Consider the following 27,578-nt stretch of genomic DNA (forward strand, 5'->3'; position numbering starts at 1 on the left):
GTAAGTGGATTTTACTTACAACTTTGCGTTTGTTATCAACGAAGTAGTAACAACAAGCGAAGTAATAACACAATGCAGACGTTACTTTATAGTAAGTTATGTTAAGATGTCTGCCTGCTGATATCTCATGTCAATTATTAAAGATATGATTGTCTTTTGTTTTAAAAATGGTCTTTCAACAAAGCTTCGTCTTAATGTCAAGTTAGTAGATATATCAAGTTAAAACTATGTTCATATTGAACATAAAAATAAATCGTTATTTTTAACCAGTAATTTAACTTGACTAGAAATTTAATTTAAACTGAATACGATAGGTATTGTGTTTGTATGTTTTAATTCTTGAACTCTCGAAAACATTTTTTTTTCATTTAGTATATTACTTCTTAGGGAACAATTCAAGTTTTATTCAAAGCACTTGAGTCATTTTTGAGATATATAGCCACATACATATTGTTAACGAATTATTTAGTATTTTTTAAATTACGTTTATTATTAATTCTTCTAATGCAATCAAATCAAGTTAGAGACTTTCTCTTTCGTTAGTGTCTTCGAATAAGCACGATAAATTGTATGAAATTAAAAACTATTTACAAGAAGGAAGGAGTTGCAAACATTTTCCATGAATAATTAAATTGCTTTCGTAATTTGAATCATTTGGGGAGCGAGGGACGTAAGGGAGGGGGAGGCGTTCGTGCGTCACCCTGATCGATGCAGCACTTGTTGCCGCGTTCAACAGGCTCCAAATATCTATAATAACCAAGGACCTCCAAATCTCAGAAGTCAGTTGACCTTATTCGGAAATAGCGTGATACATTGTCACGTTATTCGAGAAATCATAATAATGAAATGTTTACTATATCTGCATTATATGTAGAGTAAATATAAGGTAACATTTTATAACATCACTACAGAGCCTTTTAAAAAGGGCACATATTAACGTATTTAGTATGTTAACGAATTACATAGGGTACCATTTTCATTGTCCGTTGAGTGAACTGACAAAAGTTCTACTATGTTAGTCTCTATAATAATTATTATTTATTTAATTGGAAAATATGTTTTTCCTAATTTATTGTTGGGTTATAAGTGTGCAGCGGTAGTCGCGTGCAGCAGTCCAGTTTATTAATAAGTGACAATATAAAAACATAACAAGACCATAGCAACGCCAACTTTAAATAACGAACTATGACGATATAATATGTATGCAAATTACCAAAGAGTTTCCTCTAATACACCCCCTTGATTTGCATACACATTTAACAACAAATATGTACTAAATAGTCATTACAAAAATATACAGACATGCAATCTTAATCTACACCTAACATTGAGATGCAGCGGTAATGTTTCTGTCTTTGTAAAGCTTTTGTTAGCACATCCGCCGCCATCTCCTCGGTAGACACATACGATAATTGTATGTCAGTATTCTCCCTTAAAACACTTCTTATAAAATAATATTGAATATCGAAATGTTTAGTTCGGGCGTGGAAGACTGGATCCTCCGATAGAAATAAGGCACCTTGATTATCGCAGTACAACACTATGTTCCCGAAATCGCGCAACCCTATCTCTTTCATAAGACTATTCAGGTAAACTGCCTCTTTTATCGCCAAATTTAAACTAATATATTCGGCTTCGCACGTTGAAGTTGCTACGCATTTCTGTTTCTGGGATTTCCATGAAATCGCAGCCCCTCCTAACAAAAAAACATACCCGGAGTATGACTTCCTATCTATAGGACAATTTGCCCAGTCAGCATCCGAATAACCAATTAAGCTCTTACCTGTTTTTCGATTAATCAGTCCATAATCGGCTGTCCTCTTAAGATAACGAAGTAATCTTTTCACCGCATTCCACTGTATCTGTCCAGGATTATCACAAAACGCTGCTAATCTTGTCACGGCGTGTGTGATATCCGGACGAGTTCCTGCTGAAAGATAAATCAAGCTTCCGATTAATTCTCTATATGGACATTCCTTCTCCAGCGGAATTTGTGAACCATCGGGTCTAAAATTCACCTCCATCGGCGTGGTCACTGTTTCTTTACAATTCTCCATGCCGAATTTTATCATCAAATCATTAATATATTTTTGTTGTGACAGTTTCGTGGCATACTCATTTTTGACAATGTCAATGCCTAAAATATATTTCGCCAGTCCATAGTCTTTTAAATCAAACTCTTTGGAAAGTTCATCTTTGAAAGATTGTATGAGACCTTTATTGCGTGAAACTATCAGTAAATCATCAACATAAACCGCTAAGTATATAGACGTATCAATGGAGTTACCGTCCAAATAGTAGAGACACGGTTCCTTCAAAGACTGTTTAAAATGCATTGACTTCAATTTATTGTCAAGTCTTTTGTTCCATTGACGTCCAGCTTGTTTCAAGCCATACAGTGATTTCTTCAATCGACATACATCTCCACCTGTCTTCAGATCATTTAACATCTTACGAGCCTGCTCTTTTAAGCTTTCGTCTCTTTCTTCTTTAATAATTCTACCTAAGCACTCTGTCAACAATTCTGGAACCTCCATATAAATTTCCTCGTCAAGATATCCATTCAGATATGCAGTATTGATATCCAACTGGTGTATCTCCATGTCTAATTCAACCGCGAGCGCTGTAAGCAGTCTTACCGTGTCTAGTCGGACGACAGGTGAAAAAGTGTTTCGGTAATCGATGCCATATCGTTGACTGTAGCCCTTGGCTACCAACCGTGCTTTCTTCTTCTCGGTTTTGTCAACGTTAAGCTTCGTTGTCAATACATATCGGCATCCTACCGCTTTTCGATTTCTCGGCTTTTGAACAATTTCCCATGTTTCATTTTTTACAAGACTTTTGACCTCAGACAATATTGCTTCCTCCCATAGAGCACGTTCAGCGCTACTTAGGGCATCCCCTAAGGAAGTTTCCACAGTCAACGCAACATCCTCAGGTAAAGTTTCTTCTGCACGGCCATTATTATCATTGGGTATCATTTTATAGACCTTCTTAGGTCGGCCAACTTGGCCTTTCTGAAGTTTTGGTCTTCCGGGACCTCTCTTATACGTTACCTCTGTATCAGCTTGCGCTATTTCACTATCTTCCTCATGACATAGAGAAGGTGAACCAAGGGGTGAATCAGTCGTCTCCACGATCATTTCTCGAGTTCCTGAATAAGATGTACTTGGTATTACGTCCACCTCTACATATTTCGGCTTCGGTGTATCAACATCAGCAGAAAATTGATCTAGCTGAAAAGGATCATGAGTAATTGCCAATTTCCTGTCATCATTAGTATCGAGCCTCGTCTTGCAGAATTTCACATCCCTAGCTATAATGGTTTTATGGTCTACTGGTATCCATACCTTATATCCCTTTTGGTTCATTGGATATCCAATAAATATTCCATTGACACTTCTGGCAGCAAATTTGTCCTTGGTTGGACTCTTGTCTAGAACATAAACTTCAGCTCCAAACTTCTGAAGATACTCAATCTTCACTGGAGAGCCAAACCACTTCTCGTACGGAATTGTACCACCCAAACTACTCGTGGGACAACGATTCCTAATATGACATGCCACCAATACAGCATCTCCCCAAAAACCTGCTGAGAGATTAGATGAAAGTAACATACACCTAGCCATTTCAACTAATGTCCTGTTCATTCGTTCTGCTACGCCATTCTGCTGTGGGGTTTGAGGTACAGTCAGTCTTCTTATTATCCCCTCTTGTTTCAGGAATTGATCAAACTTATTATTACAGTATTCTCCACCGTTATCAGTTTGTAAATACTTTATTCTCTTAGCGGTAAGGTTCTCAACATAGCTCTTGTATTCTTTGAAACATTCCAGAACACCACTCTTACTCTTCAGTAAGTAAACTTCGCACCATCTAGTACAATCGTCAATAAACGTGACAAAATATTTTGCACCACCGACAGTTTCATTTCGAATTGGCCCAACTACATCGGAATGGATGATGGACAGTTTTTCGTCACATGGTCCACTCGACTTGGAAAATGGGAAAGAAGTCATCTTACCCTGCACACAATACTTACAGTCGTATAAAATATTTATATTTGACATATCAACTTTAATGCCCACATGACCTAATACTTTTATTAAATCCTTCACATTTAAGTGACCTAAACGTTCGTGCCAGGATAGTAAATCGTTCTTAGTTTCGGAAATCGCAGAAACAGAAGCATGGCCCTCCCGCATATAATAAAGGTTGTTTTTTCGATCTGCTATGAACTTAATATTCCCTTCAGAATCGGTTACATAAGCTGAATCTTTCTTAAAAGTTACATTAAAACCTTTGCTTGTAATTTTAGATACGGAAATTAAGTTGCATCGCAAATCGGGAACATATAAAGTGTCTGATAGTTTTATCGGAACCTCCCCATTCAAACTCACAGTTCCTTTACCTTTTGCAAATGTACTCACATTGGTGGCCAAACTTAACTTACTACTGCAATTTGTCAAGGTGTCAAATTTTCCTTTCGATCTACAAAGGTGCGATGTACACCCACTATCTATGAGCCAGTTTCCTCCACATCCCGAACCAATCACTCCGTTACACTCTGAAACAGATAGAACACATGAGTTAAAATTCTCACTAGCACCTAACTCACTAACACATTTTGAGTCCTGCCTTGTTCCTTTACACGGGCATTCCGAAGCTTTATGCCCAAATTTATGACATCTGTAACATTTAAATTTAAACGCTTGATCCGGTTTATAATTCTGCGGATTTTTAGATGTAGAACTCTTCGTGGTTTTTCTCCTAGCGAACATTGCTGACGACCCCCTCTCTGTCTCCTTCCTTTGCTGTCGCCTAGAGGCATCTTCTTCAAGAATTTTAACTTTCAAAGAATTCGGGTCTGGCAATGAATCTCTAGTCTCCATCGCACATCTAAAGTTCTCATAACTTGGGGGCAGACTATAGAGTAAAATAATAGATGCAAGATCATTATTTATATTTATGTCCATGTCTAGTAACTTTTCTTTGGCTTCAAAGAAGCTTAACAGATATTCACGCATGTCGTCCTCCTCACACATTTTGTGTAATATGAGCTGCTTTAACAGTGTCGCTTTCTTAGCGGGACCCGAAGACGCGAAGATGCTTTCTAATTTGAACCAACATTCTCGCGACGTACTCGTCCCCTTAATGTGTCGTAGCTCACCTGGACTAATTGAGAGAATAATCTCCGCTCTCGCCTTTGCATCCGCCGCTTCCCAAAGCAACGCCTCTGCTGGCTCAGCTGGCTTCTTAATGCTACCATCCACATAGCCCCACACATCGCTCTTGATCAATAGAGCATGGGCCTGGATTCGCCATGAGTCGTAATTATCACGGCTTAGTAATTCTATCCGCACACTCGCCATCGTTACTAGGTTAAGCACTCTAGTTCCCCCTTTTTTTTTTTTATTAATTTACTAGACTATGACTGGGCCCATAACCTTTGTTGGGTTATAAGTGTGCAGCGGTAGTCGCGTGCAGCAGTCCAGTTTATTAATAAGTGACAATATAAAAACATAACAAGACCATAGCAACGCCAACTTTAAATAACGAACTATGACGATATAATATGTATGCAAATTACCAAAGAGTTTCCTCTAATATTTATTTCATGTTTATAGTGCGTGTGTGAATTTTTATTGGTTATTCGGTAATTGATTGTAAAATGCTATTTTTAATAATATTGAACAATTGATGTTTTTAATCATTTCAATTGTTACCAATTTTGTTTAGTGTGTAGGTCCTAGGTAGTATGGGCCCACTGAAAATCTGTGTTAGCTAAAGCTTAGTTGGACCCATTTCTGATTAAAGTGTGTGGGTTTGTATTTTTTTTAGTATACGTAATTAACGTTATCTTTCAAAATTCTCGAAATTAAGTTATTTTTTTTATATAACAGAGGCTGTTGCGTTACTTCCTACATATAAACATATCCCATAGAAAATATTGTCTAAAACTTGTCTTAGGAAGGCTTAGAATGCAATTACGTCATATATCATATCTATTACCTGAAGAATTTAATACCTCGTCTCGTCTACCCTTATTTCCACTAATAATAATATTTAATAATGTTCAAATTGAACGTTATAATGCGGCAAGGAATGCGTCATTTTAATTAAGTTAAAATTTCAATTATTACTGCGCACGGAGTTGTGTGGTCATTTAAAAGTTCCAAGTTTATCCAATAAACTACGCGATACTAAGCAATAGCTCTTGAAACAAATTCAAACTGTTTCTATAAAAGAACAGTATGCTGGTACAAACACATTTATGCGTCTGTTTTCTTGAAAACTTCCTTTTCGCATGTTACGATGTTCCTCACGATGTTTCGCTCCATTCCACTAATCATTAGTTACTAATGTATATATATAAGTATTGATAAGTATTGTGTCCACAAAGAAAAACCCATTAGTTTCCGGTGTTCGAAACAGCCTCGCACGCTGAGCCAGGCTACCACGGCTCTCAAGCTAATTAAATGAATATCCATAAATTAATTACTTATGTATGTATTAGTATTGTATGTTTTGTATTCTATTATGAATATTAATAATGAATGTCAATATTAGAAACAAATTAAAGCTTTTAAATTAAATTTTCCATAGCAAGCGCATAGAGCGAGAAAGAAGAACTGGCAAGGACCGTTCCTTTTAATAGCCAAGTTTCTGGTAAGGAATTTAACAACTCTTCTTCTTCGTAGTCTTGATTACTGAAGATTGTGCCTGTATTGAAAAACCATAACCGATACGTTGACTTGCTGCTGCCACACCACTCTCCTAAACTTGTCTCAGTGCATAAAGGCCTGTATTCACTTTGATTAGTGCGAGTGCAAGTCAATTACTATTGACATTGATTAGTGCAGGTGTATAGTGCAAGTAGTATCCAATTGTTGTTTAGTGGATCTGTTAAGGCCGATTTACATTATCTTAGTGTTTAGGAGAGTGCTTTAGGATAGTACTTTAGTTGAAACATGTAAACGCTACTTGCTTTAGTAAACGCTACGCTAAAGAACTTGCCTTTCAAGTTGTACTAAAGCACTCTCCTAAACACTAAGATAATGTAAATCGGCCCTTAAGTAAATTCGGTTGTCATATAGTTTGGCAGGCACGCTGCGAGTGAGGGGGAAGGGAGGGCGCACGCGACGTCACTACTCGCAGTTCACTCACAAAAAAAAAACACGCTTCTAATCACTTTACTACGCAGCCAACTAATAACATACACTAATCGGTCGCCGTCCACACTTGTTTCTATTAAGGCCTGTATTCACTTTGATTAGTGCGAATGCAAGTGATTAATAATTGACATTGATTATTGCAGGTGTGTAGTGCAAGTAGTGTCCAATTATTGTTTAGTGGCTCTGTTAAGTAAGAGGCCGGGAGATAGTGACACAAAATAGTGGGTCATTTGTACCAGTATAGGGGTCTTATTACGAAATGAAAAAAAGAAAAAATGATGGTCATAGCACTGGTACCGTGGCCCAAGCGCGAACTATTACACTATCGATATGAATTTGGGGTTACTAAAGCACCTCGAAAATAGCCCTATCGATCAATAAAACATTTACATTCTCCGATAATATAAATTTATAACGAGAAAAGACGATAAAATAAAACCGTTAAAATGCGTTCCATAAAGTTGTGGTTATAAAACTAGAAGCATAAAGATGTCATTATGCGCAAGGACGTTTTAAAGTTTCTGAGAGGGATTCTGTAATCAGCTTCTCTTGAGTGATTCGAACTTATCGCGATAAGGCTGAGTTTTGTTATACGTGATGCTGAAATGAACGTGCTATTAGCTAATTAATCTTACGTCAATTTGCTTGACTGGTCTTAATCTGCTATACCAAGATGGGGCAAAGGGCGTCTTGATCCTCCATTGCGTTCGATCTTGAGCCGCGTAGTTCACGTTGCTCCAAGTCTTTCTGGCTTTCTTTGCTGCCAGGTCTGCTCGGAATGGCCAGTCTTCCGCTTTCTTGCGGGTTCCAATCAAGCGCCTGCTATTTATTTTGCTTGAAGTATATATTTAAAATTGTGTTAAGCTTTTAATTACGCTGGGGTTACCAAACACTAGAGCGAACTAGCTATGACAGTTCGTATTGTAAATGAAGTTTACCAATTATAACCAAATTTTAAAATTGCCACAGCAAAGAGCAGATTAAGACTGCAGAAACAACTATAACAATAGATAAATACTATATATATAAGCACATAATATGATTAGATAAAAAATAAAGAAAATAAATCAGTGGCGCTACAACCTTAGGTCTGGGCCTCAGATTTCTGTATCCATGATCATTTATCAATCTATTAGTTAATGCTGATTAATATAGCCTATATATATATATATTCTATTTGAATTGCAAGAAAAAAATAAGGATCTCTGCTAAAATTACCATAATGTTACCCAAGGTGTAAAAAAATCATTCATCGCATACGCTGCGAAAACGATTGACGATAAAACAAAAAACATGTTCCACAATATTAAAAAACATATCAATATCTCCAAAAAAAGTTTTAAAAAAATGTGTGCGAAGCCGGGTAGGGCCGCTAGTATTTATATAAAACGCGTTAAGTCCATTTAAACAGAATACAAAATGCACTAAACACGTGATACACTATTGTATAAGATGGATATCGGAGTAACAGTAACACGACGTAGAGTAATGTACACACCGGATCCAGAGACAAGTTGTTATTGATTGATGAGCTTGAGGAAGATATATTGACAAATATGGATCGGTTTCTGCAGAAATGTTTAAGTAATACCTAGTCTGCCACAGCCCACAACGTCTACATAGAATTATTTTTGAAGGTATATTTTACAAAATGTTCTAATTCTATGCCTTCCTATAGTATTCTATGCCCCATAAAATTTAGTCATACTTTGTTAACTTATTCCATATTTTTACAATATATCTCATCATATTCATATCTAGAGCAATGTTGGCCTAGTGGCTTCAGCGTGCGACTCTTATCCCTGAAGTCGTAGGTTCGATCCCCGGCTGTGCACCAATGGACTTTCTGTCTATGTGCGCATTTAACATTCGCTCGAACGGTGAAGGAAAAGATCGTGTGGAAACCGGCTTGCATTAGACCCAAAAAAACGACGGCACATACATTATAGAATGTAGCATTCAAATGGTGAAAGAATTTTTAAAATCGGTCCAGTACTTTTTGAGCCAATTCGTTACCAACATACTTACATAAAAATCTTTCCTCTTTATAATATTAGTATAGATAAAACTAAAAATAAAATTGATCATGTTCATTCTGTAGGTTATTTTTTAAATATTTTAAAAGTTACACATAAATATTTAGTTTTTATTAAATTACAACTTTATTTATTACAATATATAACTAAACTAGTGGACCCGACAGACGTTGTCCTGCATGATATTTCAAGCAATTAGTAAAGCAAAGTATGAAAGTACTGACTGCAGCGCCATCTGGCGGGCTGATTTGTGAATCTAAACCATTCCCAGATCCCCTTGAACACACACAAAAAATTTCATCAAAATCGGTCCAGTCGTTTGAGAGAAGTTCAGTGACATACACACTCACAGAAGAATTATATATATAAAGATAAGGTTTACATAATAATAGTGAACTCCGGTACAATAAATTAATGTTGCATTGAAACACGTTGTATAACCCCGAATACAATACAATACAATACAAAGGCATGACTCCTGAATTGACCGCATTGGACTAATTTTAGAGGACGTCATAAATACATCCCAAATTAAATATTAATTCTCCTTATTACTAGTTCCTCGAGTGGCCTTTGAGTTCAAGAAAACATTATTAATTATTTACTTGATTATACATTCTACGGCAAGCGTACAAACGTCACCGAACTCGTAAATTATTTAGTTATTACTAAGTTATTACACTACACTAATATATAACTTGAACAATTTAAATTTTCATGCGATTGCATTCTGTCTTGTACCACCGAAGTCCTGCATTGGTACCTGTGCAGCAGTACTTTCTATTGGCGCAAATAACACTTACTATAAATAAGATCATAAGAAACCCGTCTTGAAGACAAATAAGGATATGTGTCAGGCACAGAAGGCTGATCACCTACTTGTCCATAAAGTTGGCTTAAAGAAACTGATTCATTGGGCACCGTAAATACGGCCGTTATTAACAACCGTAAAATGACGGCCGTTAGCTAACGGCACCGCTTTTCTAGGAAACCGTAGCTTAAGACCATATATAGGGTTGTTGTGTAAATAATAATCCAATAATTATTTATACTATATCATATTGTATGCTTTATTTACTTAATTTTCTCTCTAAAAGCGCTGTGGTCAGAAACATACCCGAGTGTCCATAGCGAGTGTACTACGTGAGGCCAAATTAATACTGCGCAGTACTTATATTTTTGTTATACTCGTATTTAGTTTAATATTTCTTTGTTTTGTGTTAACGTGTGTGAGTGTATCTTTACTTCTTTAACTTTTAAGCTAGATACTCGTATATAGAGTGCACTAATACACTGTTAATGTTAAATTTGAAAACGGCTGTGGCGTAAAAGAGAGCAAATGTCGTACAAAGATTTTCTCGTATGGTGTAAAGATCGTGTTAATCTTCTTATCTATAAAGATTAAATATCAATGAAACATATGCGATATGAAAGGTAGCGCCACTAATTATATTTATATATTTAGAGGACATTTTCATTATAGTTGTAATCCCGCAGTGAAAGCTGAAAGCCAAGCGATAATTGCCGTACACCAAATATCAAAGTTCATGCGGCCGCAACATCCATTATATATTTATTAATGCTTAAAATGGCCTCGGCTATATGATATATATGTGTGGTTTGCACAAACTGTTGGTGTAAAAGTTTTCAATATTTTAAACATTATTTCACAGATTTTAATGTTCTCTTAGGAAGTTTTGTTTTATATGCCATTTATCATGTCACATCGTATCTTGTCACTTCCACTATATTGGAAAAGTGGCAGCTTACAGCATTTTACTCACAATATCTAGAATAAATTCCTACAGTTGTTTAAACATTCGTGCGTTAGGTAGGTTATATTGTAGATACAAAATAACAACGTTTATTTGTCTTATAATTAGTTATTTAAGTACTAGCTTTTACCCACCAGTACGTTCCTCTGTTAACTTGAAACTATCAAATATTACTACGTTATTCCCTGAGTTTCATCTCTACACCAGAACTCAGACATGGTTTTAAATGTTCAATTTATTATGTATCTCAATAATGTCAAACAAACAGATTGAACAGACTGAACAGTAAAAACGGTTGCCACTTTTATTTTGCGAAGAACGTGAAAATATTCATCAAAATGTGTAACACCGTCAAGCAAAGAAAAAAGTTTCCCAGACATTGAAACCGAGTTCTCGATTTCCTACTTAAAAATCCTTTACCAATCTGGTTTTATCATTAAACTTGAACAAATAGTTTTCAAGGGGACGGGCTAAGTAAAGGGTTAAAATGGAATATCTCAGATGCCCTAACTATATTGTAAGGACTTTGGAGAATTTTAATTGAATTTAAAATGTAACAACAGTGAAGATCTCAAAGGGACACTTAAAGCTGTTTTCGTTCTGATTTTACATAAGTCATAAAGAGGTCTAGAACACTTCATTTCTACGATGAAGAATGATGATGATTCCACTGAAGTATTTCCGGACCAACTTTGACTTCGGGTTCTTCAAGACAAGAGCGTACCAAAAAAAACGTGTATGTACACGCGTAGAAGTTATACTTCTTTGGAGATAAAAATCAAGATAAAAATCTTTTCAAAAATTGTATTCTGCGTTTGTAGAAAAAACTACACAAATAATAGAAAAAGGTATTTAATACATTGAAAGTTTTATTAAACTTTCAATGTATGACGAATATATTAACGCATTATTTAGTTAAATTAAAGTTTATTTTTATACCACAAAAAAAACTAAAATGTTGACTATAGCTAACTTCAGGGTGTCGGTCTTTTGTGCCGGTGTGCGCAAGCATCGTAAAAATTTACTCTCATAATTTTTCCCTAACGCGCCAAAAGAAATATAACTTCAAAAAGTCCGGCAACGCATTCGCGAGCCCTCTGGCATTGAGAGTGTCCATGGATGGTGGTATCACTTAACATCAGATGAGCCTCCTGCCCGTTTACCGCTGTTTTATAAAAAAAAGATGTTACTTTATATTTATTTAAATTGTTTTAAGTTATAAAATCTTTATCTATTTACTATATTTTATCCCCTAATTATAGGTTTAGCAAACGTCAATGTAAGATGTATTTATCATGTCAATTAATTAAAAATTATTTTCACTTCCCTTTTTACTGCTCTCTCTTATTAACGAGCCTATTCAAATTATATTTGTATACCTGTGTTAGATTTGTCTTTTTATATACTACTAGCTGACCTGGCTAACTTCGTTCCGCCCTACAACCTTATAATATCGTTGTTACTTTAATTTAACTTATTTTAGGATTTCATTAATGTTAAGTATTACATTAATACAACTTTTTTGCAAATACAGAAATGTTTTATTGCTTGCCATTGCGAAAGAAGAATGGCAGTTTTACACATTAGGCATCTTCTCTCTAGCGTCAATATGGCAATACTGCATGTTAAGCACTTTCTGATATCCAACATCTTTTGATCAGGATCAAAGCATGGTTATGCATCTCCTGATTCACCTCAAGATCGGAATTTCTTGAGCTGACACGAATTCGACGTAAAATAATGCGTAGTTTTGTCAACAGATGGCACCATATGGTTTTTGCATTCGTAAAATTAATTAATTAATTTAATGTTATTCGATAACTTATCCGATATTTTATTGCTTATTCTGCTATTCGGGACGGAAACAAATCCAACAAATCAAAAACCATGGCAATCGGTCCAGCCGTTCTCGAGTTATAAGTGTTGTAACAAACACGACTTTCTTTTATATATATAGATAAATGAATACGAAGAAAAATGAAAGTGTTTTTGGTTATTTAAGTAACTGGTACACACGAAAAAAGTCGTTAGCAACGTCTATATTATATCTATAGAGCATTGGGAAACTATGCTTTAGTAGTAAATGTGTGCACACAAGGGAGGCTAATACAAACATAGGTAGGGTTCATACATAACTACATATGGTATAAGTTCATCATTTTATCATTTATTAGCTGACCGGGTAAACGTCGTTTTTCCATGTATATAATAAAAAAATAGGGGTTGATCGTAGAGGGGTAAAAATTAAGGGTTGTATGTATTTTGGCATGTTGTATCATAAAAAATAAAAATAAAAAGTTTTGTTTAAAAATTTAAAAAAAAATTAGGGGTGGACTACCACAAACACCGCGACACGAGAATTTTATATATAAGATTACACGTAAATTCCCGTAACATGGCGACACTTTTCTGCTTCTGTACATATGATTAGTTAGTACGCGCACAGAGAAAGAAAGTTCCATTGGTGCACAGCCGGGGATCGAACCTACGACCTCAGGTATGAGCGTCGCAAGCTGGAGCCTAGGCCAACACTGCCACTCTTAATATATATTACATTTTTGACATATGTGAGTCATGCTTAGAATTGACTTGAATCTGAATTTCACCCTTGCTCTAACATACATACACTTAAGAGCTTAAACTTAAAATATTATTAAATTTCAACAAATTATAACATTATAAGTAAATTAAGAGTACAAAAACACCAAAAAACTACTAAATATTGGTGCCTTATACTATATACTCGTTGAGCAAACTGCCCTTTTCAAGTCAGAATCAGAAGAAATCACATATTTTAAACAAAGTTTCTACTGTAATGATTAAACTGTTTTAGTTTAATCGAAACTATAACTTACACTATTGTCGTACTGTCAGTGTTGTCAACTATAGTTTCAAAACTACAGCTGAAAAGTACCAAGCCTTGTGAGAATTCGTAGTAAAATACAAAATCCATTTTCTAAGTTGCATTTGTACGTTGATTCTGTTTTAAGCCCGTTCATAGCGAAATCCTTTTGAAACTGTTCATTTTTATTATAATAAATTCAAGCTGTAAGTAACAAGGAAGCTTTAGACAGATTTATGTTTTCCCGTCACTTTTAATGAACATTTTATACTTTTAAGCGTTAAGAGATTTTATTAAGCCACAAGATTATTATTTGGTTTAAAATTTCCCTAGCTTATTACATATTTACAGGTATTAGTGGTTTGAAATATTACAAAGTTCCCTTAAATAAACTTCGACAAAATCTACGAAGAAAACATTTTGTGTAAAGCTCTCCGAACGGAACTTTCTCGTGAATATATAAAATCATACTGAAACTTGAATTTTAGTATCTCAGCCGCAGACATGAGTACGTCTTATAAAAGGTGTTTGTATTCCCGAGGCGCTCTGCATGACCTTCCGAACCTGTTGCTCAGAAAGAGGACGTGAACCGCCCGCCCTAGCCACCTAGTACCGCGGCCATACCAAGGAAATGCTTGAGATACGACCTTCTACCCAGAACACTTACTTACAATATAAAGAAATTAACTTTTAAGACCAATCAATAAAGGGACCGAAAATAGATTTTTCATGACCATCTTAGGGACCAATGCACGCAAATGAAAGTGCACAATTAAATTCAAAGTATTGCTAGCGACCTGGAACAATTATACGGCTGGCCACATTCGAAACTGAATTTATAGCGAAATACGAGGCACAGTTTATATTGCCCACAGTGAATCTCTTCATTCCTTTGGAAAGTCAATGACAGATACCTACGTTTACATTTCCTCATATCGTAAACGTAGTATTTTGAATTTAAATGAAATACGATATTAAGCACTTGAATTACTGCTTGTTCTACCCTGTGCCCGGGGAAGGTCGAGGGAGGCAAGCCAGGAGAGCCCCGGGCGTCACGTCAGTTTGCGCGAGCCGCGGTGCACACCGCGCGGCTTCGCTCCAGTGTTAGCAATAGTGCTGTTAATCTTCCAATTCCGTGCTCAATAAATCTATAGGTAGTATATAATATGCGTCTATATGAAAATGTGAAAAAAATTCATATTACGTCGGTGCAAAACTAAAATACGTAGTAGCAAATAATCTCGACTAAGATTGTAATCAACGTTCGCAAATGGAATCGAGTCCAGCAAATTGCTAAGTGCTTATTTAAATAAATTCGCTATCTGGCGAGATAATCTAAAATGTTCTGCGCGCAACAGTTAGCCCATACTGGCCCAGCCTCTAAGATATACGCCCCGTTTTTCGCCTCGCAAAATGCTTAGCGTCTTTAACAGTTCGATGGAAACACACGCCTCTTCATAAGATTTATAATATAATTATGGTTATGTTAATACGTGTTATTAACATAACCTAATAATCAAAAGCTTTTAAAACTAGAATGTTTCATTTTCTAATTATTTTCCAACCAAAAGTTTTAATTACGACTGATATGCTATAGAATACAAACAAACGCCTACATCTAACAGACATCGTAAATCGTAGTAAGCGCAGCGCCCACGCAACGTCACTGACCCTGTGTTTCTGTCTAGCGATTAAAGGTCTATTCTCGTGTTTATTTTGAAGTTATTTATTTTAAATCTACGATTATTAAATTCAAATTCAAATTCAAAAATCATTTATTCACGTAGGTAACACAATGTACACTTGTGATGCGTCATTAAAGAAATACATATTAATGCTTCTAATTTTACATTTACTGCCAGTTCTCAAATCAAGGGCGTAGAACGGAAGAGAAGAACTGGCAATAAACTCTCCGCCACTCTTTTTAATCGCCATGTTTTTTTTTTCTTTTTTTACACAACGTTTGTAAGGAGCTGCAACCATTACACCATGTTCCACATGACATCTTATGTAATTAATAATAATAACTTAAATTAAAAACAAAGACTTGTCCCCTATCAGCAGGAGGCAAGGTGAAATTAATAAACTAAATTAAAAAAACGCTAAATTGGAAATAATAGAGTTAATTTTTGAATTCTATTTTTCTTAAAAACTTGGATTATGTTAGCAATTTATTATAGAAATAGGGGTTATGTGTTCAAATTGTGTTGAATTATGTTTAAAATCTGTGTTTTTCCAAATCATATTCCTCTTTTATATATATGATTTTTACATAGATTAGTCGATAACGTAAACAGCGTATAATCCAGAGGTCTTTTGTGCGATTCCCAACATGACAAAGGTTATTTCGGGTTGTCGCCATTGAAGGGATACTATAAAAACATAACACAGACACATAAATGTGTGTGCGATATGTTACTTTAAGCATCAATCAAACATTCGTGCGTAAAAAAATCAGAATTTCATTTTATGGCTTCTTCGTATTAACATGTCGATCCAAAGCTCGTAGTTATCGTTTGTTTCTAATGAACCCAAGAATAAACAGACACACCTTATATTTGCTTAGGCCGAAGTTATTTCAGGCAGGTCATTAACGACATTCATATTTTATCTCGTATGCGGTTCTTTTGTTCGTGATATCAAAAAACGAAATTATTACAATAATTGTGACCGTCTCATCTCCATACCGAAGTACTATTGAAATGTACCAGCTAAGCATACTTGGGTTTTAATGAGAATTCTCGTCTTCATTTTCAAAACGTGCTTTTCTTTTGTTCACGAAATCCGAAAAAATCAAGGGGCTTAGAATATTAAATGAAGGACGAAACGGTGGTGCATTTTGTTTGTGTAAATATGCGAATTTAATACTAGCTGTTTTGGTCTCAGGCAAAATGACCAGTGCTGTGGAACACGTCTGCTCCACAGCATAGTGCTGAGCCAGGGCCAGTTACAACAACAACACACACACATTACACACTTAAAATCTACCTTATTCCTTTCTTTTATTTTCCTTTTTTTTTGTTATTTTTCTTTTTTTCACTATTATTATTTTGTGTGTTTCGTTAGTAATAAATGTTGTGTATATGTTTATGTTTCTATAACTTGTGGTTTCGCTTTACAGCAATCGTGGTCAGGTGGAGACTGTCACGATAACTATTTAAAATTTATAATAAAGAATCTATTTAAATTTTTCCTATATTCAGTGTGTGAAGTGTGTGGATTTTTCAATAGTGACATATTATATACTTCTTTTATTATCTTTCATGAGTTTGTCGTATCTTTATAGCTAAAGTTTTATATAAGTCCTGTTATTAAGTACTTGCGTTAACCAAAACTTTTTTATTTGGAACTGATCGTAATATAATAGAATCTTTTTAATATATAGGAATTCTGTGCGTCAAGAAAATTAATTAAAAAATTCAAATATTCCTTTAAGTATAAAAACCCCTTTAATTTCCAAATAATGAATTTATTTATAATATGGATCGGTACAAAACATATTATCTATATATTTTTTTCATTCTCTCTATATATCTTCCAATACACACGCATAGGTTTCCTCACATTTTCGCGCTGCAGCTCTTTAAGGCAATTATATATATCACCTATATACATATACGAATAAACAGGAACATAAAAATATAACCTTGTATGAAGGTTAAAGAAGTGTTCGATGCTTACTTTTGACAGCCGCTCTGGCGCCATCGATAGGCTGCCCAAAGCTATTATTAGGTTGTTCGCTATCTTACATACCTTAAATTTTTATTACCATGGTTGTAAGGACTCATTTATTTTGTTTTTTCCTTAATTTAATGTATCAGTTTCACAAAGTGGTTGTATGTTTGTCTTCTGGACTCTCTTATATTACTCAGATTATAGCTTGTTTTAAGAAGTTTTTCTAGTCTAAAGAAAAGTTTCGTTTAGTTTCTCTAGTAGAAATCTTTATAGTCTCTATATTTGCAAAACACTTCAGATGACTATCATACCCTTTTTAGAGGTTATTACATGATAGCAGCCGAGAGAAGAAATATTAATTGAATATTAATTTTATTCCAATACTATACACATAACACTTAACATATTAATAAAATACTGGTCGAGACAACCCCGAATTTATTACTGTATTTTTATTTTATTAAAACATAAGTAACAAAGAATTGACCGATTATTAATACGGTAGGTAACTATTTAAAAAAATAGGTCCCCATCTTATACACCATTATCTTATCCAATTAAAATGAATGTAGTCTTAATAATAGGCAAAAATAAAAATAACCCGCAAACAAACGAAGCCCGGAGCTTAAAACTTTTGGACGTTGTCTTAATAAAATGCTAAATTCCGCTAAAGCCAGTTCGTAAGTCGTTTATAATAACAGACAGACCGAAATACGGATTAAGAAAGAGTAGTTAAAAACATTAAATTAGGTAAATAATTAAGAGTTAACGCAAATTATTTTAATTGTCTGTCTCAGTTTCCAACGTAGTCTAATTTTATTAGGTCAGCGACTATCTTAACATCTTAATAATTTATTATTTTTAAGGCTCAATCTATGACTTCATTGTCGGGGTTTAAGCGCAACAAACCTTTTTTTATTAACGTTTTCTATTAACGACCAGCCTTACTATGAAACTTCCAATAGCAACAGCGATCACGACGTTTTTGTATGTAGTTCTCCACGTAGTTCTCTCGATATCGCCGATGTTGAGATCACGTGGAGCCAAAATTCATAATTGGGATCGGTATTGGAACAGAGTATTTATATTTCTCTGGTTGCCTTGTGATGCAATTATAAAGCACGTTATTCAATTTTAACTGTTAAAAAAACATACACTAAATTTTTTATTAAATGTAACACGTGATACCACTCATATCACTCACATTGCCAGAAGGCTCGCAAGTGCGTTACCGGCCTTATAAGAATTGGTACGCTTTTTTCTTGAAGGACCCTAAGTCGAATTGGTTCGGAAATACTCTAGTGGGCAGCTGGTTCCACATAGCGGGCGTTGCGCGGCAAAAACTGCCTTAAAAAAGGTTAAAATTGAAAAACTTTTTTATAGTTTTCTACATATATTTGCTACAATAAAGCAAATTAAGCGAACAATGAACGATAGAAATTTTAAAAGGTTTTAGTCATCGCCCAGTTGCAATGAATTTATACAATTAGATTAGTGAATTTTGCCTTACTCGCGTGAATAGATTTTAAACTTTATACCACATAATATAACAACTTGACATTAGAAGTATCGATAAAAGACGTAAAATATATCACATTCTAGCCATATCACAAAATACATTTTAGTAGATAATTTCCTTTAATTTAAGCATTTAATAATTAATTATATGAAATGGAAAGGGTTAATTTTAATTACCCGCATTGTTATGGTTGTATTTGTCTAAATCATTCTGACAGACGCATGAATAGCTCTCATTCTTATAAAATAACTTAAACTCGGCGAACTCCGTTTCGCCACCAGATGGCTTCGTTTTATGTAACATTTCGTTCGGTGATCCCGCTTTTCTGTTGAAATTTTTCCTGAATTTGACTATAAACCTCACGGAGCCTGAGACCTTTCCAACGAATGCATAACCGTGGAAATCGGTTCGTGCGTTCTGGAGTTATAGCGTCAGGAAGGAAAACCCGACTTATTTTTATATAGTAGATTATATAACAACTTGACATTAGAAGTATCGATAAAAGACGTAAAATATATCATATTGTAGCTATATCACGAAATACATTTTAGTAGATAATTTCCTTAATCAAATTTTTAAGCATTTAATTATATGAAATGGAAAGGGTTAATTTTAATTACCCGCATTGTTATGGTTGTATTTGTCTTAATCATTCTGACAGACGCATGAATAGCTCTCATTCTTATAAAATAATGTTTTAGCCTATTTAAAAAACAATCTAACAACGAATATCGACCTAAATAGAAACATATTTTCGGATTTGAAGTATTTAGTGGAAAAGCAATAATGTATTAACTGTTAAGACAACGGTAAAAATGAGTGGTTTGGGCCCTCAAAGTGTGTGGGCAGCCCAGAAACGGCTTGAATCATGGGCTCGGGCTGCCAGGGAACGGACGTCCAGTGCCAGCAGCGGACAGAGTCATAACTCAACTGACAGCTACGGTGATGACAAGTCACATGGGAGCCCCAGTGTATGTATAGCAAATAATATAAAACACTTATTATACATTTATACTATATGATCAGTGTCCATCGGGGCCGTTCAATTATTACGTAATTATTATTATTATTATCCTATAGGGTAGACGGGGGGGGGGGGGTTATTTTCTTATCTGGTGATTACGTCAGCAGTATTTATTTACTTTTTACACACATTGTCTATGCTTGATAACGCAATGCATTTTCGAGGATTCCTATAAAAAAATAATACGTTTATGTACTGAGCTTTGTTTACTTTTGCTGACAAGAGGAATGGGGGGGGGGAAGTGCGGTAAATCAGCTTACGTAATACTTGTACGGCCCCCTGGACACCTTCAATAGCAGTAACAATTATTATATATTTATATATTAACGCCTTTTTCCCAAAGGGGTAGGCAGAATCCACGCATCTCCAATTGCTACGGTTCTTACATCTTTCTCTCGCTTCATCCACTTCCATGATTGTCACCATGCCAGCTCGTCGGTTATGGGATCTTTTAACTTGTCTCTTCTCTAGTACCTCCTGGATTTGGTTCTGGTAACGACAAGGCCTACCCAACCCTACTTCACCATTTACGGTTGCCTTGTATATCCTACTTGTTAACCGCTTCTCATTCTTCCGTTCTACATGACCAAACCACCCAAGCATCCTTTGGTATCCTTGTCATTACGTCCTCTTTTGAACCCAGACTGCTCACGTATCTCACTATTACTTATCCTATCACTCAGTGTTACACCACACAAGCTTCTTATCGCTCTCATTTCCACAGCATTTATTCTACTTTCTTTCTCGGCCACACCCAACAATTTTACATTTTAATCCAATATTTTTTAAATTAAAGGTTTATCATACATTTTCTCTATGAGTCTTTATTCATTTATCAACATAGTTTAGTAAAGTGTTCTGAGCACATAATAAGTACATATTTGGCTCAAAATACTCTATGTATTTTTTGTGATGTATCTAATTTCATCTTCCTCAGCATTTAATTTCATCCATTGTATCTTAGACATTATTGTCGTGTCTTAATTATTAACTTTATAATATATGATTCAAGAGTAATATTTCACAACCGCAAACTCAGGTATTCATGGCAAGACAACCAACGTTGAAGGAAGTTTATAACAGCAAATATTTTAGCATTGTTACCTGCACTGTACACGTTTCCTAAACCTATTCATGGTTTCTTAAGTTTTTTCGTCAAATAGCTAATCTCTTTACAATTTAGTCAAGACTTACAAAGTTTATATATTTTTTTATCATAGTGTTTTTTTTTTAAATCAAGATAACTAACACCTATAATCTATATTCTATGTTAACTTTACCGAAACACAGTAGTATAGTTTAGTAGGCTTTTGCTGGCTGGTAAAGTAGCTTGCCCTCTCTTCCTTGCCCTTTGTAGTCTCTGTTACGCATAAAAAAACACCTGGTAGGTGTTTTAACAGTCTATTCCAAATTCCAGTTACATAAGCAACACGTAATAATTTATTCTGACAGGTATTTAAAAAAAACTTTGTAGACCTTAGAATCAACGTTTTATTGGTTCTTAAAAGTAAGAATAATAAGATGTCTCTCAGTTCCTAAGGCATTTAATACTGACGTGTTTTTACTATTGTACCCAGGAAAACAACTAAGTAAATTTTCCCGATTGGTTAGTTTTATCTTTGGTAATAAAACTGTTGGTTCGCTGAAACCTAGAATAAAATTGTTATTTAGAACTTTCTCAGACGACGTTGCTTTCACACCCTTGTTTTTGTAAAAGGAACAGAAAGCCTATAAATATAAATGATTAGTTAAACAGACATACAAATAAGTCAATAATGCATAGGAATTTGGAAAAAGTCTGTGCCATACAAACTCGTTTTCTATATGTTTCTTCATAAGGACTATTATCACATTATTACACATTCTTCGTATAGAAAGCATAGCATGCTTGCAGCTCTGTGATAGATAGATATATCTACCTGTTATAAGAATAAATTCTCGTATTAAAATTTTTCGCTAAGCATATTATACTATATACAACATAGAAAATAGTTAACACCGAATTTTCGAGATACAAGCGTCAAGAGCACGGGTTTCTGTCATATCCGTAAACAATGATTATCAGTTCCGAGCATTAAGTGGGTGGGATGAATATCGAAATTTCGTCCGGATCACGTTGCCAAAACGGAAGTTAAGTAAAGGCTGTATTAAGCTTTTCATCTATCTATAAATCTACGTAAAGAGGTTTTAAAGTTATGCCAATATCAAGTCATATTTTAAAAGACCCGAATTTAACATTAGCAGATAAGATAATGATGATGATTTAGTAAGTTGTGCTGGTAACAAATCTTAAAAAAAGAATTCCCCTTCAAACTTGTTGATTAAAAAAAAGAATCAGTGGCGCTACAACCTCTTTTAGGTCTTGGCTTCAGATTTCTAAATCTGTTTCATGATCATTTTTACACATAATAGGCAAGTAGGTTTAAAAATGATCAGCCTCCAGTGCCTGACACACGCCGTCGACTTTTTGGCTCTAAGACATGGGGATATTCTTTACACTGGCCGGGCAGGTATTTCTCGGGCAGTTGTTGATGAGTACCGGAACAAACTTGTGTCTGAAATCGAAACTCTACTACGTGGAGTCTCAGACTGGGGAGACAAAACCTAGTCCAATTTAACCCCAAGAAGACACAAGTTTGCGCGTTTTCCGCTAAAAAAACACCCTTTGTCGCTACTCCTCTTTTCGAAAACACTCTTCTTAAAGCCACAGCCAGCATTGGAATACTTGGCGTTGACATATCGAACGACGTTCAGTTTCGCGGTCACTTGGAGGGAAAGGCTAAATTAGCCTCCAAAAAGCTTGGTTTGCTCAGCAAGGCGAGGCGGTACTTCACTCCGGGCCACCGCATGCAACTATATAAAGCGCAAATTCGGCCCCACATGGAGTACTGCTCTCACCTCTGGGCGGGGGCTCCCCAGTACCAGCTCTTTCCACTTGACCGTATACAACGCAGAGCGGTTCGAATCGTCGATGACCAATCCCTCTCCGAGCGGTTTGATCCTTTGGCGTTGCGTAGAGATGTGGGGTCACTCTGCATCTTCTACCGCATTTACCATGGAGAGTGTTCAGAGGAGTTGTTCGGATTAATACCTGCAGCTGAATTTCATCATCGGACGTCGAGACAGAATACGAAATTCCACCCGTATCACCTCGACTTCCGCCGTTCCACAACTGAGCGTTTTTCAAGGCAGTTTTTGCCGCGCACAACCACTATGTGGAACCAGCTGCCCACTGAAGTATTTCCGAACCAACTCGACTTAGGGTCCTTCAAGAAAAGAGCGTACCTATTCTTAAAAGGCCGGCAACGCACTCGCGAGCCCTCTGGCATTGAGAGTGTCCATGGGCGGCGGTATAACTTAACATCAGATGAGCCTCCTGCCCGTTTGCCCCCCGTTCTATAAAAAAAAAAAAATGTCGGTTTCCTCACGATGTTTTCCTTCACCGTTCGAGCTAATGTTAAATGCGCACATAGAAAGTAAGTGCATTGGTGCACAGTCGGGGATCGAAGCTACGACATCAGGTATGGGAATCGCACGCTAAAGCCACTGCTCATTGTTGGCATGATTAATAAAGTATTTACGACAAGAACCTCCCAAACATTCTCCTAACAATATCGACCTGTATTTTGTCAAAAAGTATACACTTACATTTCATCCCACAGGAAATGCTGATACCAAAGGAGCACTGTCGCATTCAACCGCTAAGTGAAACGCGAACTGCTACGTCACTTCCGCACGCGAGGCTCGCTCGCACGCCCTCTATTTCATCACAGAGCAGTCTGGATAGCGGCACCTCTAGGGCTACTGTAAGTTATTATTGTATTACAAATGATTCTTCTAGAATACAATTTATTTATGAATAGCTAATCCTATGTATATACAATGAAATAAATAATTATAAGAAAACTTTGTGAAGCTTTGGCAGCGTTCGCACACAAGTTAATGAACTACATATCTAGTACAATAAAAACTAGTAACCTCTAAATCTTGATCACAGATTACTGTATCTGTTTGGTTATAAAAAAAATATTGATAGACAAGAACTTGACCGTCGTTGATCTTTAAGGTCTAAGAACTGCCGGTTTCCTTCACATGTTTTGCTTCACCGTACGAACGAGTGTGAAATGCGCATTTGTAAAAAAGCCGTAATCGAACGCACAACCTCGAGGTTAACGCACTTTCAAGCTACTATGCCAATAATACTCCACATACACATACACTGGTAATGCAAAAAAACTTATATCATTAATATATTCATTCATAGTTTTCGAGAAAAGAAGCCTACAGTAAATATTACTATATCATATACGAGATAATTATAAAAAACCCAGGTTCCAGAGGCATTTGTATTACCATCGTATACAACTCCTCGCGATTCACTAAAAAGTTTTTATGTGAGTTCTTAAGTGAGTTCTTTATAGACTAGACTTAAGTTCGTTATAAATTTGCAGTTTCCCACCTTTGTTCTAGGATAAAATGCTCGAGTCTTTGTCCGCGTAGAAACCAATTACTTAACTATGCCAAAAGATAAACATTTTCAAAAAATTCTATTGCAAATGGAACGATTAAACCATATGTGCAAAAGTTTAGTTTACACAAACGATGCGAGCACAGTACCATTATCCTTTGAAACTTTGTAACTAACGCGAACTTTTCTATTAAAAACAAAACGCAATGAAAGTAGAATTTAGCTAAATTTTCTTTCAAGCTTTTCGCTTAGACTAATGTTATCTTAAATAATCGTCGTTGACTCTTTTATTTTTGGTAGATAGTTTAAATCCTTTAATTAGATGTTAAATGAATGAGTTATGAAAAGAAAAAACCAGATCATGTGGAAGTAAAAAGGTATATATAATAAATCTTTCTCCTCATCTACCGTTCCTTTGGGTCCACCTAAGGATATTGGCCTCGTCCATTCTTGGCATTGAACCTTTGCATCCATTTGTAGCATGCATGCTTTAAAATCTTTCTATGAATTCTGTCTAAAGAAGTCATAGGCCTCCAAGAAATCTTTTCATATCACTGTAAACAGAAAAAAACACGTGTTCTTTAAAATTATTGCTTAAACTGTATAAGTTCAGGTCAATGTACTTAATTTTTTTTTATAGTACAGTGGCCAAACGGGCAGGAGGCTTACCTGATGTTAAGTGATACCGCCGCATAGGCAAAAGGAGGTTTGGACATAGTAATTTGCTAAGTGACTGAGATCTGTCGTTCATTTTCGTTCGCTCTTCTAGTTTGTGATAGGCAGGTTAGGCTGGAAGCTTCGAGAGAAGCGCTTTATGCCACACCCAATCGAAGGCTTTTTCTGTATCCAAACTAAGCTAGTGCCCCTGCCCATCTATGTGTAAGGTATACAAGAATGTCACCAGCTGAACGAATATGATGAAAGCCGTATACCTATACAATATATAAATTAAGTAGGGTAATTGCTAAATTCAACTTTGATCTGACCTTGCTCAACTAATGTCGAGTTAATTCGACTAACGATCGAGCTTTAATATTCAGGAATATAATACGACATACAGAGAATTCATAATAATCCCAAAAGCAGGTCGACTTGTGCCAAGGCCAATACAATCACGCGTTATATTAGAGAACTAAATAATTTAATACAGTTATATCAGATTCAAACGCGTTTACTAATTAAGGTTTTAATAGACATTATGTATTTGTGAAACGTGTTCTCAACGAAACATATTTATGTCTAGTCCGAATTTCATGTGTACTAAAATAATATGTCATGTAACTTAACTTATTAAAAGGCCGGCAACGCACTCGCAAGCCCTCTGGCAATGAGCGGCTGTAAAAGCCTTCCTATCACAGCCCTGCGATTCTGTAACTCACTTCACGAACTCACGCAGCGGTTTTCGCATTGGCGGTCGCTCTCAAATCAGTCGTGAAGCAGTCATTTTATGATTTGGCATTCTGATAAAAAAATAAAGTACAAGCTCCCACCTTTTCTGTGTGAGTTCGTGAAGTGAGTTACAGAATCGCAGGGCAGGGCTGATTTGCGAGGTGACAAACTAGGAGAATGAACGAAAATGAGCGATCTTACTTAATCAGATCTCAGTCACTTAGCAAATTACTATATCCAAACCGCCTCCTTTTGCTATTATAATCAAAATCAATCATTATAATTGTATATGTCACGTTTAAAATCCGGAGAGATGATTTATCGGTTAATTGCATTAAATTAATCATATAATGCAAATTCATGCCGATTGACACTGGTATGCCATTAATCAGCTGAAATTGTTCGAATATTTCGCTACCATTTTATTTCACTTCTATTAATTTTGAATTATTATAATTATTCGTTATTCATGCTATAATTAGAGTTTATAACTAACTTTTTAAAAACCAAAAGTTGTTGAATTGTTATTCGTTTCGGCGGATAAGATGGTCTTGGATTTGTGAATGGTTTTAGCGTTCTACGGATATTAAAATAGCTTATTATTCATGTTGTGTAATTTCACCTCTGACCTACCAAATAGATTAAAATAGCACCAAATGTTTTAACGTAAGAATTAAATAATTTCAATTATATTAAACTATAATAGTAATTGCTCTATAATTGTGTTAGTACCCCATAATTAGGCATTTAAATTATGATACTACGAGGCGGTTGTATATACCTTAACAATCGGTGTCATATAAAATAAAATAAACAAATGGGTAGTTTCACCCGTTATAATATGTTTGATATGTTGCAATCTAAATTTATTCAATATTTGCCTCGAATTGAAATTAAACGCGAAGTCTTTCGGTGACCACTATAACATGAATCAATTAAATATATTAAATTCCCGTCAAAACGTTTGAAAGAAATATTTTATAAATAAAAACATAGTGTATTGATCTCTTTGAACTTTGATGCCACGTCTTTTGAGTCCTGATATCAAGCCACGCCACGTTGACTGCACTCAGTGCACATTCACAATGAAATATGATTCGCCTCGATGCACAAACGCAAAGTATTGCTATAAGATTTTAGATCGCAATTTATCTCTCTTTTACAATACAATTATTATAAATAATACAATTCTCTAATTTTGTCTGAATAACTGCAGTAAAATTTAATTAAAACTTTAGCTTACCATTTGTATCGTCATTTTTTTGCTTGTTTCGATATCCCGGTGATTATATTGCTTTTATTGGAAGATACATTAGGTTAATCGCATATTACAGGCGATTACCTACCTGCCTATAAAAGCTTTATCAAAGACGCAGATGCAATTAGTTGTAGCGTCACTGAATTAAGGATAATTATTATATTATATATTATAAATCTTAATATATATAAATATAAAAATATATTTGCACACCGTGTGCAGTTTGATCCAACTTAAAAGATTGGATAGCTTACATCTTAATTTATAGCCGCAATATTATTTTATTGCAAATATTTGTTTATTATTTGATACAATTCTAACATATGGCGCTGTGTTGAAAGTACCAACGTTAGACATAAGCTACAATTTAATGGCATTACCACCAAAAAAGCATGGTGTTCCCCATGTCTGGTGTTC

The 27,578-nt window shown here is 35.3% G+C and overlaps 1 protein-coding gene across 6 annotated transcripts in view; it reads left to right on the plus strand.

Annotated features, from left to right (window-relative positions):
• Positions 1-27,578, plus strand: part of LOC125059005 (synaptotagmin-5-like) — a 43,360-nt gene that overhangs the window by 7,531 nt on the left and 8,251 nt on the right. For 2 of the 6 annotated variants that reach the window (XM_047663084.1, XM_047663083.1), the window contains one exon: positions 23,709-23,852. In XM_047663084.1, coding sequence (XP_047519040.1) covers positions 23,709-23,852 — 144 coding nt within the window. Of the gene's footprint in view, positions 1-14,894; positions 14,983-19,703; positions 19,994-23,708; positions 23,853-27,578 lie in introns of those variants that run through there. The other 4 variants (XM_047663088.1, XM_047663087.1, XM_047663085.1 and 1 more) reach the window with 4 other exon arrangements.

Source organism: Pieris napi, chromosome 19, assembly GCF_905475465.1.
Source record: "Pieris napi chromosome 19, ilPieNapi1.2, whole genome shotgun sequence".
NCBI lineage: Eukaryota > Metazoa > Arthropoda > Insecta > Lepidoptera > Pieridae > Pieris > Pieris napi.